The sequence below is a fragment of the Salmo trutta genome, chromosome 15 (assembly GCF_901001165.1).
Source record: "Salmo trutta chromosome 15, fSalTru1.1, whole genome shotgun sequence".
NCBI classification, from domain to species: Eukaryota; Metazoa; Chordata; class Actinopteri; order Salmoniformes; family Salmonidae; genus Salmo; species Salmo trutta.
Window position 1 is genome coordinate 54,246,915 of NC_042971.1, and position 19,708 is coordinate 54,266,622.

Here is a 19,708-nt window from a genome sequence, read left to right on the forward strand (position 1 = left end):
ACGTAATTATGAAATAACATTGAAGGTTGTGCAATGTAACAGGAATATTTAGACTTATGGATGCCACCCGTTAGATAAAATACGTAACGGTTCCGTATTTCACTGAAAGAATAAACGTTTTGTTTTCGAAATGATAGTGTCCGGATTTGACCATATTAATGACCTAAGGCTCGTATTTCTGTGTGTTATTATGTTAGAATTAAGTCTATGATTTGATAGAGCAGTCTGACTGAGCAGTGGTAGGCAGCAGCAGGCTCGTAAGCATTCATTCAAACAGCACTTTCGTGCGTTTGCCAGCAGCTCTTCGCTGTGCTTCAAGCATTGAGCTGTTTATGACTTCAAGCCTATCAACTCCCGAGATTAGGCTGGTGTAACCGATGTGAAATGGCAGGCTAGTTAGCGGGGTGCGCGCTAATAGCATTTCAATTAGTGACGTCACTCGCTCTGAGACCTTGAAGTAGTTGTTCCCCTTGCTCTGCAAGGGCCCCGGCCTTTGCGGAGCAATGGGTAACAATACTTTGAGGGTGGCTGTTGCCGATGTGTTCCTGATTCGAGCCCAGGTAGGGGCGATGAGAGGGACGGAAGGTATACTGTTACACTGGCAATACTAAAGTGCCTATAAGAACATCCAATAGTCAAATGTATATGAAATACAAATGGTATAGAGAGAAATAGTCCTATAATTCCTATAATAACTACAACCTAAAACTTCTTACCTGGGAATATTGAAGACTCATGTTAAAAAGGAACCACCAGCTTTCATATGTTCTCATATTCTGAGCATGACTTATTTGAGGCTACATTTATTTTATTGATGTATTATATTAAGTTAAAATAAAAGTGTTCATTCAATATTGCTGTAATTGTCATTATTTCAAATAAATGTAATAAAAAATAAAAAATAAATTTAATCGGCGGATTAATCGGTATCGGCTTTTTTTGGTGCTCCAATAATTGGTATCGGTGTTGAAAAATCATAATTGGTCAACCTTTACTCTCTACCCCTATAGCTGGCAGGGTGTCTCCTCTCTACCCCTATAGCTGGCAGGCAGACTCCTCTCTACCCCTATAGCTGGCAGGCAGACTCCTCTCTACCCCTATAGCTTGCAGGGTGTCTCCTCTCGACCCCTATAGCTTGCAGGGTGTCTCCTCTCTACCCCTATAGCTGGCAGGCAGACTCCTCTCTACCCCTATAGCTGGCAGGGTGTCTCCTCTCTACCCCTATAGCTGGCAGGGTGTCTCCTCTCTACCCCTATAGCTGGCAGGGTGCCTCCTCTCTACCCCTATAGCTGGCAGGGTGTCTCCTCTCTACCCCGATAGCTGGCAGGGTGTCTCCTCTCTACCCCTATAGCTGGCAGGGTGTCTCCTCTCTACCCCTATAGCTGGCAGGGTGTCTCCTCTCTACCCCTATAGCTTGCAGGGTGTCTCCTCTCTACCCCTATAGCTTGCAGGGTGTCTCCTCTCTACCCCTATAGCTGGCAGGGTGTCTCCCCTCCACCCCTATAGCTGGCAGGGTGTCTCCTCTCTACCCCTATAGCTGGCAGGCTGTCTCCTCTCTACCCCTATAGCTGGCAGGGTGTCTCCTCTCCACCCCTATAGCTTGCAGGGTGTCTCCTCTCCACCCCTATAGCTGGCAGGCTGACTCCTCTCTACCCCTATAGCTGGCAGGCTGTCTCCTCTCTACCCCTATAGCTTGCAGGGTGTCTCCTCTCCACCCCTATAGCTGGCAGGCTGACTCCTCTCTACCCCTATAGCTGGCAGGCTGTCTCCTCTCTACCCCTATAGCTGGCAGGCTGTCTCCTCTCCACCCCTATAACTGGCAGGCTGTCTCCTCTCTACCCCTATAGCTGGCAGGCGGTCTCCTTTCCACCCCTATAGCTGGCAGGCTGACTCCTCTCTACCCCTATAGCTTGCAGGGTGTCTCCTCTCCACCCCTATAACTGGCAGGGTGTCTCCTCTCTACCCCTATAGCTGGCAGGCTGTCTCCTCTCTACCCCTATAGCTGGCAGGGTGTCTCCTCTCCACCCCTATAACTGGCAGGGTGTCTCCTCTCCACCCCTATAACTGGCAGGGTGTCTCCTCTCTACCCCTATAGCTGGCAGGCTGTCTCCTCTCTACCCCTATAGCTGGCAGGGTGTCTCCTCTCCACCCCTATAGCTGGCAGGGTGTCTCCTCTCCACCCCTATAACTGGCAGGGTGTCTCCTCTCTACCCCTATAGCTGGCAGGCTGTCTCCTCTCTACCCCTATAGCTGGCAGGGTGTCTCCTCTCCACCCCTATAGCTGGCAGGCTGTCTCCTCTCTACCCCTATAACTGGCAGGGTGTCTCCTCTCCACCCCTATAGCTTGCAGGGTGTCTCCTCTCCACCCCTATAGCTGGCAGGCTGACTCCTCTCTACCCCTATAGCTGGCAGGCTGTCTCCTCTCTACCCCTATAGCTTGCAGGGTGTCTCCTCTCCACCCCTATAACTGGCAGGCCTTCTCCTCTCTACCCCTATAGCTGGCAGGCTGTCTCCTCTCCACCCCTATAACTGGCAGGCTGTCTCCTCTCTACCCCTATAGCTGGCAGGCGGTCTCCTCTCCACCCCTATAGCTGGCAGGCTGACTCCTCTCTACCCCTATAGCTTGCAGGGTGTCTCCTCTCCACCCCTATAACTGGCAGGGTGTCTCCTCTCTACCCCTATAGCTGGCAGGCTGTCTCCTCTCTACCCCTATAGCTGGCAGGGTGTCTCCTCTCCACCCCTATAACTGGCAGGGTGTCTCCTCTCCACCCCTATAACTGGCAGGGTGTCTCCTCTCTACCCCTATAGCTGGCAGGCTGTCTCCTCTCTACCCCTATAGCTGGCAGGGTGTCTCCTCTCCACCCCTATAGCTGGCAGGGTGTCTCCTCTCCACCCCTATAACTGGCAGGGTGTCTCCTCTCTACCCCTATAGCTGGCAGGGTGTCTCCTCTCCACCCCTATAACTGGCAGGGTGTCTCCTCTCTACCCCTATAACTGGCAGGGTGTCTCCTCTCTACCCCTATAACTGGCAGGCTGTCTCCTCTCTACCCCTATAGCTGGCAGGGTGTCTCCTCTCCACCCCTATAACTGGCAGGGTGTCTCTGTCTCTATTCCAGGGACTGGAGCATGGTGGACAGCAACAGACTACTTACTCAACCATGTAAACATGTTTCATTGGCAGGGTGTCTCTTGTCTAGCTGTAGCTCTGGAACAGTGGCCTACTGCCTGTAACTGCCTTGAAGCCAAACAGTTAGTAGTTCCTCCTCCTCCTCCTCCTCCTTCCTAGTTCCTATTCCTGTCTAGTTGCCATTGGAAACCCTCCAGTTGTCCATAGAGATCCTATTAAAATCGAATTCCTAATTCTATGCCTGTGCCATCGGTCAGATGCCAGAGCAGACCCCTCTCCATTGCCATGGCTACCCTGCTGTAAACACAAGCCGTTGTTGCCGTGGTATGAGTTGGCCACAGATTATACTGGTTTCTAGGTTCGGCATGTTTCTGTGAGACTGTTAAAGATATTACCAAAATATGTTTAGACAACAGCTTTGTGTGTTTTGTATGTTTGGGTCCAAGGTTCCGATGTTCTTTAGGCTAGACGGTGTCTCTCTTTGTAACAGTCGAGTGGGTTTGTTTGTATATAAATTACTATGCTACTCTTTGGTTGTCTTCAATATGCACCCGGGCTGGATTTGAATAGCTTTCTCTGATCTCTCAGTTTATCCTTCCCTTATCATTATCCTGAACGCCCAAGAAAACCAAGGTAACCTGCCAAAATGTCCATCACCCCCTAGCACTCCCATCTGTAGCCATGAAATACTTTGAAAGGCTGATCATGGCTCACATTAACACCATCATCCCAGACACCTTGGACCCACTCCAAATCGCATACGGCCAAACAGATCCACAGATGACGCAATCTCTATCGCACTCCACACTGCCCTCACCCACCTAGATAAAAGGAATTCCTATGTAAAAATGCTGTTCATTGACTACAGCTCAGCATTCAACACCATAGTCCCCTCCAGGCTCATCACTAAGCTAAGGACCCAGGGACGAAACACTTCCCTCTGCAACTCGATCCTGGACTTCCTGACGGGCCGCCCACAGGTGGTAAGGGTAGGGAACAACACATCTGCCACGCTGATCCTCAACACAAGTGCCCCTCAGGGGTGCGTGCTCAGTCCCCTCCTGTACTCCCTGTTCACCCATGAATGTATGGCCAGGCATGACTGCAACACCATCATTAAGTTTGCCGACGACACAACAGTGGTAGACCTGATCACCAACAACGATGAGACAGCCTATAGGGGGGAGGTCAGAGACCTGGCCGTGTGGTGCCAAGATAACGACCTCTCCCTCAACGTGATCAAGACAAAGGAGATGATTGTGGACTACAGGGAAAAGGAGGACCGAGCACGCCCCCATTCTCATCGACGGGGCTGTAGTGGAGCAGGTTGAGAGCTTCAAGTTTGTTGGTGTCCACATCACCAACAAACGTTCATGGTCCAAACACACCAAGACAGTCATGAAGAGGGCATGACAAAACCTATTCCCCTTCTGGAGACTGAAAAGATTTGGCATGGATCCTCAGATCCTCAACAAGTTCTACAGCTGCACCATCGAGAGCATCCTGACTAGTTGCATCACTGCCTGGTATGGAAGCTGCTCGGCATCGACCGCAAGGCATTACAGAAGGTAGTGCATATGGCCCAGTACATCACTGGGGCCAAGCTTCTGGCCATCCATGACCTCTATACCAGGCGGTGTCAGAGGAAGGCTCTAAAAATTGTCAAAGACTCCAGCCACCCTAGTCTTAGACTGTTCTCTCTGCTACCGCACGGCAAGCGGTACCGGAGCTCCAAGTTTAGGTTCAAAAGGCTTCTTAACAGCTTCTACCCACAAGCCATAAGACTCCTGAACAGCTAATCAAATGGCTACCCAGACTATTTGCATTGCCCCCCCCCCCCCACCCCCCCACCATAGTCACTTTAAGTCTACCTACATGTACATATTACCTCAATTACCTCGACTAACCTGTGCCACCGCACATTGACACTGTACCGGTACCCCCTGTATATAGCCTCGCTACTGTTATTTTACTGCTGCTCGTTAACTATTTGTTATTTAAATTTTACTTTTCCATTTTTTTATTAACACTTAATTTTCTTACAACTGCATTGTTGGTTAAGGATTGTAAATAAGCATGTCACTGTTAAGTCTACACCTGTTGTATTCGGCGCATGTGACAAATAACATTTGATTTGATATGCTTTGTAAACAACATGTGTGCAGGGGTATGAGGTAATTGAGGTAGCTATGTACAAAAGTTTTAGAACACCAACTCATTCAAGGGTTTTTATTTTTACTATTTTCTACATTATAGAATAATAGTGAAGACATCAAAACTATGAAATAACACATATGATATCATGTAGTAACCAAAAAAGTGTTTAACAAATGTAAATATATTTTATTTTTGAGATACTTCAAATAGCCACCCTTTGTCTTGATGACAGATTTGCACACTCTTGGCATTCTCTCAACCAGCTTCATGAGGTAGTCACCTGGAATATATTTCAATTAACAGGTGTGCCTTCTTAAAAGTTAATTTGGGGATTTTATTTCCTTCTTAATGCATTTGAGCCAATCAGTTGTGTTGTGAAAAGGTAGGGGTGGTATAAAGAAGATAGCCCTATTTGGTAAAAGACCAAGTCCATATTATGGCAAAACAGCTCAAATAATCAAAGAGAAACGACAGTCCATCATTACTTTAGACATGAGAAGGTCAGTCAATACGGAATATTTTAGTTTCTTCAAGTGCAGTCGATAAAACCATCAAGCGTTATGATGAAACTGGCTCCCATGAGAACCGCCACAGGAAAGGAAGACCCAGAGTTACCTCTGCTGCAGAGGATAAGTTCATTAAAGTTAACTGCACCTCATAAATTGCAGCCCAAATAAATGCTTCACAGAGTTCAAGTAACAGACATATCAGAGACTTGCTCAGGTCAAGAAACACGAGCAATGGACATTAGACTGGTGGAAACTTGTCCTTTGGTCTGGAGTCCAAATTTGAGACTTTTGGTTCCAACCGCTGTGAGACGTGGTGTGGGTGAACGGATGATCTCCGTATGTGTATTTCCCACCGTGAAGCATGGTGGAGGAGGTGTTATGGTGTGGGGGTGCTTCGCTGGTGACACTGTCTGTGATTTATTTAGAATTCAAGGCACACTTAACCAGTATGGCTACCACAGCACTCTGCAGCGATACGCCATCCCATCTGGTTTGGGCAAATTGGGATTATCATTTGTTTTTCAACAGGACAATGGCCCAACACCTCCTGGCTGTGTAAGGGCTATTTGACCAAGAAGGAGAGTGATGGAGTGCTGCATCAGATGACCTGGCCTCCACAATCTCCCGAACTCAACCAAATTGAAATGGTTTGGGATGAGTCGAACCGCAGAGTGAAGGAAAAGCAGCCAACAAGTGCTCAGCATATGTGGGAACTCCTTCAAGACTGTTGGAAAAGCATTTCAGGTGAAGCTGGTTGAGAGAATTCCAAGAGTGTGCAAAGCTGTCATCGAGGCAAAGGGTGGCTATTTGAAGAATCTCAAATGTATTTTGATTTGTTTAACACTTGTTTGGTTACTACATGATTCCATATGTGTTATTTCATAGTTCTGATGTCTTCACTATTATTCCACAATGTAGAAAATAGTTAAAATAAAGAAAACCCCTTGAATAAGTAGGTGTTCTAAAACTTTTGACCAGTAGTGTTTGTGGAGCAGTTGCAGCAGCGTATGTGGTGTGTGTGTGTGTGTATGTGTATGTGTATGTGTGCGTGTGTGTGTGTTTGTTAGGGTGTCAGTGTAAGTATGTGTGAGAATGTGGGTAGAGACCAGTGTGTGTGCATAGAGTCAGTGCAAGAGACTTAGTGCAAAAAAGGATCAATGCAGGTAGTCCAGGTAGCCATTTGATTAGCTATTTAGTAGCCTTGTTTAGCAGTCTTATGGCTTGGGGGTAGAAGCTGTTAAGGGTCCTGTTGGTTCCAGACTTGGTGCACTGGTACCACTTGCCATGCAGAAGCAGAGAGAACGGTCTATGGCTTGGGTGGCTGGAATCTTTGGGCCTTCCTCTGACACCGCCTGGTATAGAGGTCCTGGATAGCAGGGAGCTCGGCCCCAGTGATGTACTGGGCCATACTCACCACCCTCTGTAGTGCCTTGCGGTCGGGTGACTTGCGGTTGCCGTACCAACCAGTGATGCAGCGAGTCAAGATGCTCTCAATGGTGCAGCTGTAGAACATTTTAAAGATCTGAGGATCCATGCCAAATATTCAGCCTCCTGAGGGGGAAGAGGCGCTGTCATGCCCTCTTCACAACTGTGTGGGTGTGTGTTGACCATGTCAATAACTTAAAGCTCTCGACCCACTCCACTACAGCCCCATCGATGTGGATGGGGGCATGCTTGCCCCTCTGTTTCCTGTAGTCCATGATCAGCTCCTTTGTCTTGCTGACGTTGAAGGAGAAATTGTTATCCTGGCAACACACTGCCAGGTCCCGGACCTCCTCCCTGTACGCTGTCTCATCGTTGTCGGTAATCAGTCCTACCACCGTCGTGTGATCAGCAAACTCGATGATAGTGTTGGAATCGTGTGCGGCCACACAGTCGTGAGTAAACAGAGAGTGCAGGAGGGATCCACGTGGCAGATGTGTTGTTCACTACCCTCACTGCCTGGGGACGGCCTGCCAGGAAGTCCAGGATTCAGTTGCAGAGAGAGGTGTTCAGTCCCCCTGAGGTTGGTGATGAGCTTGGAGGGGACCATTGTGTTGAATGCAGACCTGTAGTCAATGAAAAGCATTTTTAGGTATTCCTTTTATACATAGGTATTCCTTTTATCTAGGTGGGGGAGGGCAGTGTCGAGTACAACAGAGATTGTGTAATCTGTGAACTCAGGATAAGGATAAGGGAAGGATAAACTGAGAGATCAGAGAAAAGCTACTCAAATCCGGCCTGGGTGCATATTGAAGACAACCAAAGGGAAGCATAGTAATTTATATACAAACAAACTCAATCGACTGTTACAAAGAGAGACACCGTCTAGCCTAAAGAACAACAGAATCTTGGACCCAAACATACAGAACACACAACGCTATACACACTCGCAAATTACACAACAACAACAAGCAGAGGTTTGTGATCACAAGCCACATACATTCACCAAAGCCAAGCAAGATAACTAAAATATCTGCCTACTGACTGCAGAGTAAAAAGCAAAGCACATATTCTGTTTAAGGTTCAGGGGTGATCCATACTGTTCCGGAACGGAACCATTATTTTAAAAGCATGGGAACTGGTTAATAACTATATTTTACATACCGGGCATTTCTTTCCAATCCCCCCCCAAAAAAACAAAAAAACGCCTCTGCAAAGCCCTCTCTGTCACTCAGAAACTTATTCCAGTGCCTGCCAGCCAGCTGGAAATCTTTACCTGTGTGTGTTTAAGCTACCTGCCCTTCCCCCTCTGAAGCATAGGCTACTATACTGACGTTACAAGAGTGATTAAGAAATTAGGGAGAGGGATTTTTTATTAGAGAAGAATAGATCAACTTTTTCAATGCTAGTTAAGGATATAGCTATCACGTTTCACGTTGGATTTATTAACTAATAAAAGGTCAAATGTGTTTTATTTTAATTCTGGTACTGTTCTGCACACACAAACTTGTTAACTAGCTGTCCAACTTTAAACCAACTCTTGGAAGTTCAAAGACATAAATTCCTTCATAGAAGACGCCCCTCCGTAGGTATAATTCTGTGGGCCTAATTCAGATAATGCATAAATAACAAGATGCCCAGCGCTTCAAGGCAAGCCTCCTCCTCCAAAAGTTCTGTGGCATCTTGTGCCCTACACTTGTCTGTCCAATGGATTTAAACAACTATAGCTTGCCCACTCCATAGCAAGCTGCTCTATCTGCACTGATTGGAGAAGTTGTTTAATGTTGAGCTAAATGTAAAAAAAAAAAATAATAATAATAATTCAGAGGTTTAAAAAAGAACAGAATGGAAAGTTATATAAACCGGTACTTTTTTTCAGAACTTTATTTTGCTGGTCAGACAGTGAAACAGAACGGGAAAAATGGTTTGGTTCAGAACGAAATGATTGGAATATCATTTTGGTCCCAACCCCTGATAAGGAGTGACCTTGGCTCGCTGAGATTTCAAATGTTCCAAAACACACACACACACACACACGCACACACACGCACGCACACACACACACGCACACACACGCACACACACACACACACAGACTCAAAATAACAAGTGTACTCTGTGGTCACATTGTGCCGTGTCCTAAATGCTGAGTCCTGCCTGGTCAACAAGGAGACTAAAGTCAAAGATAAAACTAGAGCAGAGGAAATCACAACATAATGGAGTTTTAATGGATATAGGCTACATTATGAAGATGATAATGACTACTCTAATCACCAGGCAAGTTAGTAAAGCTAAATACATGATAACAACTGTGACATTACCATTGTATGATCTGGGGAATACGTACGTGTAAAGAAGTTAAATTGATCATTGAGATGCTTTAATAGCAATTACAGTATTGTAATGTGAATAGACATTACATGGCACAGTAGGACAGATAAGGAGACTGTTTAGCTCCAAAAACATCTCAGATGTGAGTATTTGGATCTGAAGCAACAAACATGAGACCTCACAGCCAGACTGTAAGTGAAAGTTTATCTGCAACCCTACAGGCAGAGAGAGAGAGAGAGAGAGAGAGAGAGACCGAGGGGGGGGGAGAACGAGAGCGAGAGACTGAGCTATCTGACTGTCTGACTGGGGTGAAGTCTGCAGTGCAGAGGTTTTAAAATTAGATTTTCAAACAACAGTAATAATTCATGTTGAAAGTTATTTAATAATGTATCTGACACTAGTATTGCTTGTCGTTTTAATATCACATTCTGAAAATGTAAATCAGGTGAAAAATTAGGCAACTCTCAGTGCTCCCATTTGTAATACAGAGTATCTCAATCTCTGCCTAAGGAGAAGAAAGCACTTGCAGCAAGTGGCCAGTGTCGATGACTTCACAGAGTTGGGTTAGAGCACAGTGTCGATGACTTCAGCAGAGTTGGGTTAGAGCACAGTGTCGATGACTTCACAGAGTTGGGTTAGAGCACAGTGTCGATGACTTCACAGAGTTGGGTTAGAGCACAGTGTCGATGACTTCACAGAGTTGGGTTAGAGCACAGTGTCGATGACTTCACAGAGTTGGGTTAGAGCACAGTGTCGATGACTTCACAGAGTTGGGTTAGAGCACAGTGTCGATGACTTCACAGAGTTGGGTTAGAGCACAGTGTCGATGACTTCACAGAGTTGGGTTAGAGCAGTGTTGATGACTTCAGCAGAGTTGGGTTAGAGCACAGTGTCGATGACTTCACAGAGTTGGGTTAGAGCACAGTGTCGATGACTTCACAGAGTTGGGTTAGAGCACAGTGTCGATGACTTCACAGAGTTGGGTTAGAGCACAGTGTCGATGACTTCACAGAGTTGGGTTAGAGCACAGTGTCGATGACTTCAGCAGGGTTGGGCTAGAGCACAGTGTCGATGACTTCAGCAGAGTTGGGCTAGAGCACAGTGTCGATGACTTCACAGAGCTGGGTTAGAGCACAGTGTCGATGACTTCAGCAGAGTTGGGTTAGAGCACAGTGTCGATGACTTCACAGAGTTGGGTTAGAGCACAGTGTCGATGACTTCACAGAGTTGGGTTAGAGCACAGTGTTGATGACTTCAGCAGAGTTGGGCTAGAGCACAGTGTTGATGACTTCACAGAGCTGGGTTAGAGCACAGTGTTGATGACTTCAGCAGAGTTGGGTTAGAGCACAGTGTTGATGACTTCACAGAGTTGGGTTAGAGCACAGTGTCGATGACTTCACAGAGTTGGGTTAGAGCACAGTGTCGATGACTTCACAGAGTTGGGTTAGAGCACAGTATTGATGACTTCACAGAGTTGGGATAGAGCATCATTTTTCCTGTCAGTTATAACCATAGGGATAGAGCACTCTTTCTTATGCTAGAAATCAGAGAGCTTGTGATGATTAAACTAAAGATGCAAGCGAATGTGTGTGTGTGTGTGTGTGTAAGAGCGAGAGTTTGAACGGTATTTGCTGATCCATGCCTAAAAGGACAAGTGGTGCAGAAAACAACTTTAACAAGCATCAACAACGTCCTCCTATTTTGCAAATTCACAAATAACTTCTCAAAAAATAATACTTCTCAAAATCCCCAAGGCTATAGCTCAATCAGAATGGAATTCCATTATAAAGCTGAGTTAAAACCCTGTCATGTGTAGGTGTTTAAAGAAGGTATGTGAATGACAACAATTTAATCTGATTTAATCCCAACCTGTCAGAGGAGAGATTACACTGCTCAGGGTGACTAACGACAGGCAGCCATGCAGAGTTTATCGCACTGTTCTTCTCCAGTCCCCCTGAAATCCCACTAAATCTTCCCTCTCTCTTTCTCCCCTCAGCTCACACCCTCCTGTTTGGCTGATTGAGCAAGGACGTGCTCACTCACACCTCAGTACGTCTGGTTCTCCCCACTACAGATCCCCTCCCCTGCCCTGTCGCTATCTGTTGCTCACACTTGTTTATCGACTGATAACATATCAGGGTCAGAGATCAGATTACACCACTGTCTGCAGGTATCTGCTACTTAAAAATTAGAATTTGTATTTACCGCAATCAGAATTTAGCACAGCGTGCGTTTATTCTCCTGTTATAATGAGAAAGGAATGGTTTGCGATTGTGACAAGCAAGCCTTGCAAATCATGTTTGGCTCCTTTCAAAAATAGATATATCAGAGGGCTTGTGATAATTAAATTAAAGATACATTTGAATGTGTGTTTGTATGTGTGTGTTTGTATGTGTGTGTGTGTGTGTTTGTTTGTTTGTTTGTTTGTATGCGTGAGTGTGGGCGCACACACACAGATCTAATCATCCAGGGCCCAGAATCTACCATCGCTCATTATCACTTTAAACCTGTGCCGACAGCAGTTGAAGGTAAGTAGACACTGCGGCTGTTGCTAAGTAGTTATCATATCTATTTCATTAGTTATGTGCTAATAATAAGCTAACACCGCCAGACACTGTCAACCTCAAAGACTAACCTGGAAAGCTGTACCCTCCCTCTGGCTTTTGAACATTCACATTCTTGAAATCTGTCTTCAAAGACTCCATTGAATGTTGTTGGGGTTTTTTCCAGGCTAACCACTTAACATAATCTGATTATGTGGGTGGTTTTTCATCAGGCGTACTGCCTACAATGGGTCATCTCAAATCTGAGAGGACAACAGTGAGAGTATCCTACTGAATCAATAAACAGATCACTTCCATTTATTAGATCCACACTTACATGCCAGTCCCAGAGTTGAGAATCTGAGCATCCCAAATTAGACTATTATTGCTCCCTGCGCCATTAGCAGAAACACGTTAGTAAATAATTCACACCAGAGGCTGTGAGTGTGTGTGTGTGTTTAGTAACACCAGCATTAGGAGCTAATAAGTGGATCAATACTCAGTCCCAATTACATAATGAGCTGCTACCTGGTCTGTCTGACCAACAGGTAGATACAGTATGAGGCAGGACAGGTTCTGATATGTTATCAATATACTGTTATAAAGTTGAATGTTCTCTACTGGGACTTATGTCCTCTCTCCCTTACATACACACAATGTTTGATATTGTCACAAACATATGTGTGTTTGTGAGTTTGTGTGCGTGTGTTTACATACACCCCAGACGTGGCGTGTTCATCTGCCACTCCCTCTTTGATCCAGATGGAGTCTGTGTGTATTTATCTCCCCAGTGCTCTACCCTAATGAGAAGCCAAGCCCGGGGAAGTCTGTGTTTGTCTCCAAGAGAGGGAGAGAGACAGAGCGAGAGACAGAGCGAGAGAGAGAGAGCGCGCGAGAGAGAGAGACAGAGAGACAGAGACAGAGAGAGACAGACAGAGATATGGCACCAACACACATCCTTTTAGTGGTTTTCCAGTACTGTAGTGCCTCTGAGCATTTGTTGTTTGTTGTTGTGCGATGTCAGCTAACAGAGGAACATGTTTTGGGCATTTCCCGCCCACCTGGTACAGTAAATATACTGTATGTGATGGAACTGAGATGTGTCATCTCAACCTTCCCAAGTTCTCCTATGTCACCTCGCTCCTCCGTACACTCCACTGGCTTACAGTCGAAGCTTGAAGAACATGGTGCTTGACTACGGAGCCCTGCCTCTTAAAGAGTATCTTAAATAAGACATCTAAGTCTTATCTCCCCCCCAAATTAAATGTAAAAAGAAATAATAATAACCTTGCACTACTAGCACTGACTTTGATGATAACTTCTATAGAGGGGATAAAAATATCTCTACAACTGTGATATGAGGTTGTCTCACCTAGCTATCTTAAGATGAATGCACCAACTGTCACTGTCGCTCTGACTAACAGCATCTGCTAAATTACTAACATGTAAATGTGTTAGTTATCATTTACCGACCTAAAGACATACCGATTGTGTCTAGGGAAAAAACAAACACAAATTTCACACAGTCTTGGGTAGAGTGCATCCACATCATGCAGAAATTCTTCACGGTTTCAAAGAGTGAAATGGGAATGTCTCTTCACCACACAAAAACAGCCCTGAGTCAAATTGGAGTAAAACAGAGCAAGCCAATAATGATTGAACAGGGAGGTATTCGTTTATTTTCCCTCCGGTGACGTGTCAGCAGCAGATCCCACATGATCCTCCAGTAGCCATCAGGTGCATTAGAAAGTAATGAGTTTCCATAGCAACCAGCTCTTGACTTTCACTTTCAGGAATTCACTGATTTTACATATCAATCTAATGTCTGAGGATATTTAGGCGAGAAATGTATTTTGAACACTGTCAAAAACTACTATTTTATGTCTAAATAGGTTAACGTGATTCAAATGGTATTTTGTTTAACTTCCCTAAGTCCCAAATACCAATCTAGATCTCTAAAGACACAATGCAATTGACACATTCCGCACACGCAGGAATTTGTATGTATTCCTAATTACAAAATGTAAAAACTTTGCCTTAAGCCAAGCCTATGAATGTCTGTCCCACACATGCATCATTCTCCTGGTGTATGCAATCCGCCTCTCCTGTACAGGGCTCTATGCTGACCTTTTTTACAAGGAGCACAAGTTGAAAAATGTAGGAATACAATTACAAATATTTGAAGTAACCAGCCATTTTCTTTATAGTAATGGTGAAACATGACGGTCATGAATCTGCGCTCAGTGTATTCTCCATGGCACTCAGTGTATTCTCCATGGCACTCAGTGTATTCTCCATGGATTCTCCATGGCACTCAGTGTATTCTCCATGGCACTCAGTGTATTCTCCATGGCACTCAGTGTATTCTCCATGGCACTCAGTGTATTCTCCATGGCACTCAGTGTATTCTCCATGGCACTCAGTGTATTCTCCATGACACTCAGGGGCTGCAGTACAGTGAAGTAATCATTGCAACCATTATCATCTGGGTGATTTTTTTCTAGCCGCACTGGTGCTCCTAAATTATAATTCTAGGTCGCACAGCAAAATACTTAGACGCATATGTGAGTAAAATGGTCACACTGTAGAGCCCTGCTCTCCTGACACCGGCATGAAATGATGCATATTCTTTGTGACAACCTTAGGAGGTGACCCGTCGTACAAAAAAACACCATGCTAATTGTATTTAGTGGAAGTTGGAGAACAAAGACATTCTGAATGACAACAAGGAAGGAAGCAGCTGCGGCTAGCTGCTCCCAAAAAGCAGCATTGTTTTCGTTAATTATTATCCAGAAAGCTAAGAGGCCAGTGCCTCTCTATCCAAGGCCACAGAAAACAGATGGGTCTTGAGGGTCAGCGGCCGCTGTCTTTGCGATTGTTCTGCACTGATTTGATGTGGTAGCAACACGTGAGCAGTTCTGTACCTTACTAAATCGAACACAGCCCACGGGCCATAATCAATGGAGCCTTTGTGTAAGAGGCTCAGTGCTGCTAGCTGAAATACAGCTACGGCACAGACTCTGGGTTTATCTCAGCCCACCTCAGACTCTTACTGTATGTGTTCCCAGCAGCCAAGCATAAAAGCTTTGACAAACGTCAGAAATAATGAATAATATCAATCTATCATTGCACAGCACCAGCAGTAAATCAAGGACCTAACTTCTGTTCATATTTGAACCCTTTCAAGTCTAAAATAAAATAAAAAGCATAAAATAAAAAGCATAGATGAAGATCTAGAGGTGGGTGACAGGACACCAGCGTGAAAGCTGGAGTGGTGTTGCGCAACCCCTTGGGGACACGCGTGTGGAGGTCAACCCCTTGGGGACACGCGTGTGGAGGTCAACCCCTTGGGGACACGCGTGTGGAGGTCAACCCCTTGGGGACACGCGTGTGGAGGTCAACCCCTTGGGGACACGCGTGTGGAGGTCAACCCCTTGGGGACACGCGTGTGGAGGTCAACCCCTTGGGGACACGCGTGTGGAGGTCAACCCCTTGGGGACACGCGTGTGGAGGTCAACCCCTTGGGGACACGCGTGTGGAGGTCAACTAACCAGCTTGTTGGTTGGTTGGTTGTTTGATTAGTTAGTTAGTTAGTTAGTTAGTTAGTTAGTTAGTTAGTTAGTTAGTTAGTTAGTTAGTTAGTTAGTTAGTTAGTTAGTCTCGTTGTCTGACAGGAAGAGAAAAATAAGAAATCTGACTGACAGACCGAGTGCCTCACTCTGTGATTGACGCTCCGGGAAAAAGAATGTGTTACCCGAATGCACGCTTTGTTCAGCCCCACATTCCATCTCTTTCTTTTGGCCCAAAGCCTTTTAACTCAAACCCTTTCATTGTCTCTGTCTGGTCTCTCATTCATGTGGTTTTCAGTAGCAGTAGTGTCACTAGGTGCAGGGGCCAGGGAAATATGTCACGCCACACTGCTGAACGTTAAGCTAATCTTCGACAGCAACAGAGAGCAGTATCAATAGGATTAGATCCACTTTCACTTCAAGAGTCTGTCACTTGTTTACAACACATATTTGTGTGTAATAAAAAAAAAGTTGTACTACAAACCCCCCCCCAACAAACTCAAACGTTCTTAGAAATTGTTATGCTGGGATCTGGTGAATCATAGAGCCCAATACATTATTCTCTGAATGTAGCTAGTAACATCCATAGGACCAACCCAGAGGTAAACTCCACTGAGGTGAGCCAGTGTTTTTAATCTAACCACTGACAAAACCAGGATTATAATCCTACTCTGCTGGATCAGTACAGTGAGAATGCATTCATTCGAAACCTCCCCACAACAGCCTTACACCAGAGCCATACACAGAGAATATGCAGCCTATACATATTGCTCTGCCTTACATATAAGTGCATAATATACAGCTGATACTGTGTATTAGACCTGATACTGCACCATGGCTGCCAATGAGCCCACCCTCTCATGCTCAGCCTCTCACATTAACAATTAAAAGAGGATGAGTAACCTGATGTCTCCAATGGACTAGTGGAACACACCCAGGGAGAGTAAAGACAAGACAAGAGAGTGTCAGAGGGCAAGGCGAGGCAAAGCAACCAGATGCTGTTTAGCCCTAGCAGTCATCATGCATTACTACATCCCTCTCTGCCTCAGGCCTTCCGACATGCAGCCAGAACTGAGTTTCTTCAGAGATTATAGCCGACCCATAAACTAAACCCATATTCATAGCTTCTAATGAACTCCCAGTCCGGCCATGTGAGTTGGGATTCTCTAGTCAAGAGAAAAATGGAACATAAAACCAATAGCAACATAACAGTCTTTGATTAGCAGTCATAGAGTGGTTCTGTTTGACGTTTAGAACCCTGGTAAAATGACAGACAGTTAGCTCTCCTAAAAGACTTTAGTGAAACTGAAGTTAAGTTGCACCAGTATTGTGTCTATCATCATGAAGTCTGGGTTTACACTAAGCTCCAAGGTGAAGAAGCCAGAGAACAACACTGATATTGATACATTTAAGTCTTTGTTTTCCACTTAGACAAAAAATGTAAGGCATGCTCTGGGTTTTTCTTTCTCAATGCAGTATTTGACTGTGTGTGGTAGCAGACTTGTGGATTTAACATACCATCTGTTAATATAACATTATGAGGATCAAAAGGAGCATTAATGTACTGAGAAACTGTGGCCTATACAGTAGGCTGCTATAAGTCACATACTGTACAGAGACACGACCAAGTTAAACAACAAAACTGGCCCTGGTTGGTTCTCATCCAGTTTCAGGCATCCAATGATGTCATTCTTATGCTTTTGTTAAGATGAAAATCACCTATAGTATCATTTCAGATGTAATTCACAACCAGAAATAAATCATGGAGACTATCAAAGCCACTTAAATAGCCAAGTCATGTTTCTTTACAGCCCTTGGGTCCTGTATTTTGTTTCACAGAGTCAGAGAGTTCACAGCAAATTACACTAAGACTACAGGCTACTTTAATGGCTCCTGTTGGACAGTAAGGCCACCTTTCTTTCGTAATAATGTCCCTCAAAAGACAACATACATAGCATATATCATCTGTAACCTATCGTGTTGGGCTTTCAAACGCCATCTCAAACGGTGAGTAGAAGAAGTGAGTCAAAAATACAGACTCCAACAACCGCATGCATCAGTCAAAATAGCAGCACTCATTCTTGACAAGCGTCATCGCGCGCACGGTGATGACAGAACCCTCATTAAAGCATGGCTACCTGTCAACCGCCTCACCTGACAGACAGGTGAGGGCGTGTAAAGGGATCGTCTCTTACCTTTATTCCTTGTTGTTGAGTAGTTAACGTCAATTTGGTTTCATCCAACAGTAGAACTTCACAATAAAACTCCTCCTGAGCAGTGCAGAAGCAACTCATGTCTTTTCTTTTGAGGGGATACAAGGAGAGCACTGATTTAGCTGACTTCTGACAGTTCAATGATAAAGGAGTGTTTGTTCATAAGAAATGATGGACTAATGTTGGGAGTAAATAAAAGTCAAATTCATCAGGGGTTTTCTTCAATGGACCACTCCTTCGTCAATCCTTTTGTGATTATCACTGATCTGCAAAAGAAAAGACACCAAACATTTCAATTATTATTGAATTATCAGTAGACATTAATGCATTGTAACGAAACTGCACCTGCTAAAACAAGGATTAAAGAAGCTTTTATAAAATAGTCACAATACTGTAAACAAATGCTTATAATAATATTGTTGTTGTAAGGGTCTCAATAGGCTACACACCTTTATGCTCTCTCCCAAATATTCCCAAAACTTTTGTTTAGGATTGTAGGTCGGTCTTTCAGCAAATCAGCCTTCTTTCAATTTTACTCCAAACCGCAGCGCTCATTCCTTGTCTTGTAAGTCCAATAAGCACATGGGTTCTGCGCTCTTCAGTGTCACCCAGGTCCAATGTTCAGGGATGTCCAAGAAAAATATGAATTCCTTTAAAAGTGATCCGCTTTTGACCTCCAAGTCTTTCGTTTTAATTTGTTTTATATCCAGCAATACTAAACGTGAAGGTAGAAGCGTAGCCTGCACTTGTCGGCTTAGAAAAATGAGCCAAAACCTCGCCACTCTTCAGCATTTCAGACAGCAGGTTGCTAAGGAGCGGTGACCATCTCTCAAGACAAAGCTCCCCGACATAAATGACTCCGCCCATCTGGACTTTCCACCCATTGAAGCCATACAGCCAAAATGCATTCATAGATGATACAATTATGCCACCTGTCGGGGATTTGCAAAGTGGTCGCTCTCTCGCTCTCTCTCTCTTTCTGTGTATGTGTGGACATTGGTATGCCTGTACATCAATTCAAAATACCTATTTTAAAACCCACTGTAGGCTGCAGTAGATAGGCTACAGGATATTTTTTTGTTGATTTGTGCTCACATATTTTCAGAGCTATAAGTGCTACCTTGCTTTGTACTAATATCTGGTGGTCGGTCTTTGCCAATGTCTCCCCACAAAACAAACAGATGGGAAACAAAAAGTTATCATCCCCTCCATTACAATAATCAATTCAGTTCAACCAATACTCAACTATTGCTGTTATGTTATGTTATGTTGTTCTTATGTTATGTTATGTTATGTTGGTCCGTGTGGAATGCACATGATGACCTTATTTCCTTTGTTTCCAGATAAGGGTAGCCCAATATATGTCTATATGTGAAGCCTACGTCTGTGTGTTATAGCCTCTGAATACATAAATTAATAAGGTGTAATTGCCAGTTAAAGGTGGGATACTTATGTCTACTGTAGAAAAAGTGGGTCAGTAGGCTAATCAACCTTCCATAAGTAGGCTGGCCTAGGCTAGGCTACACACTTTTTCACATAGAAATAGGATTCTAGTTCTATGCTCACCCCGCTAATATTAGGGTAGCTGTAAGAAAGCCTGTCCCTTTAAGAACTCAGGGATGACATCATAGCTATCGCACACTTGCAAAGTCTTCAGTTCGTTAGCTAAAGATATTTTTGCAAGAAAAGACTTGGGTCATGGAAGTAGATGGGAATTTACTTCAGAGTGGTAGCCATTAAACGCGCCAAAGAGCTGATGCACTTAAAGAACCTTAGAGAAAAAGAGATGATGAGCAAGCTTGACAGTTTTCTAAAGAAAGATAATCTATCTGAAGAA

At 44.6% G+C, this 19,708-nt stretch overlaps 1 protein-coding gene across 2 annotated transcripts in view; it reads right to left on the bottom strand.

The window, feature by feature from the left end:
* LOC115149366 (band 4.1-like protein 4) overlaps window positions 1–19,503 on the bottom strand; it is a 103,179-nt gene extending 83,676 nt beyond the window's left edge. Inside the window, exons 1-2 of one of the 2 annotated variants that reach the window (XM_029692174.1) lie at window positions 18,321–19,503; window positions 17,854–18,137 (exon numbers count right to left, since the gene is read on the bottom strand). In XM_029692174.1, the coding sequence (XP_029548034.1) occupies window positions 17,854–17,952 (99 nt within the window). In that variant the 5' untranslated portion in view covers window positions 17,953–18,137; window positions 18,321–19,503. The remainder of the gene's footprint in view (window positions 1–17,853; window positions 18,138–18,320) is intronic. The other variant, XM_029692172.1, reaches the window with a different exon arrangement.
* Window positions 19,504–19,708: the final 205 nt, after the last annotated feature.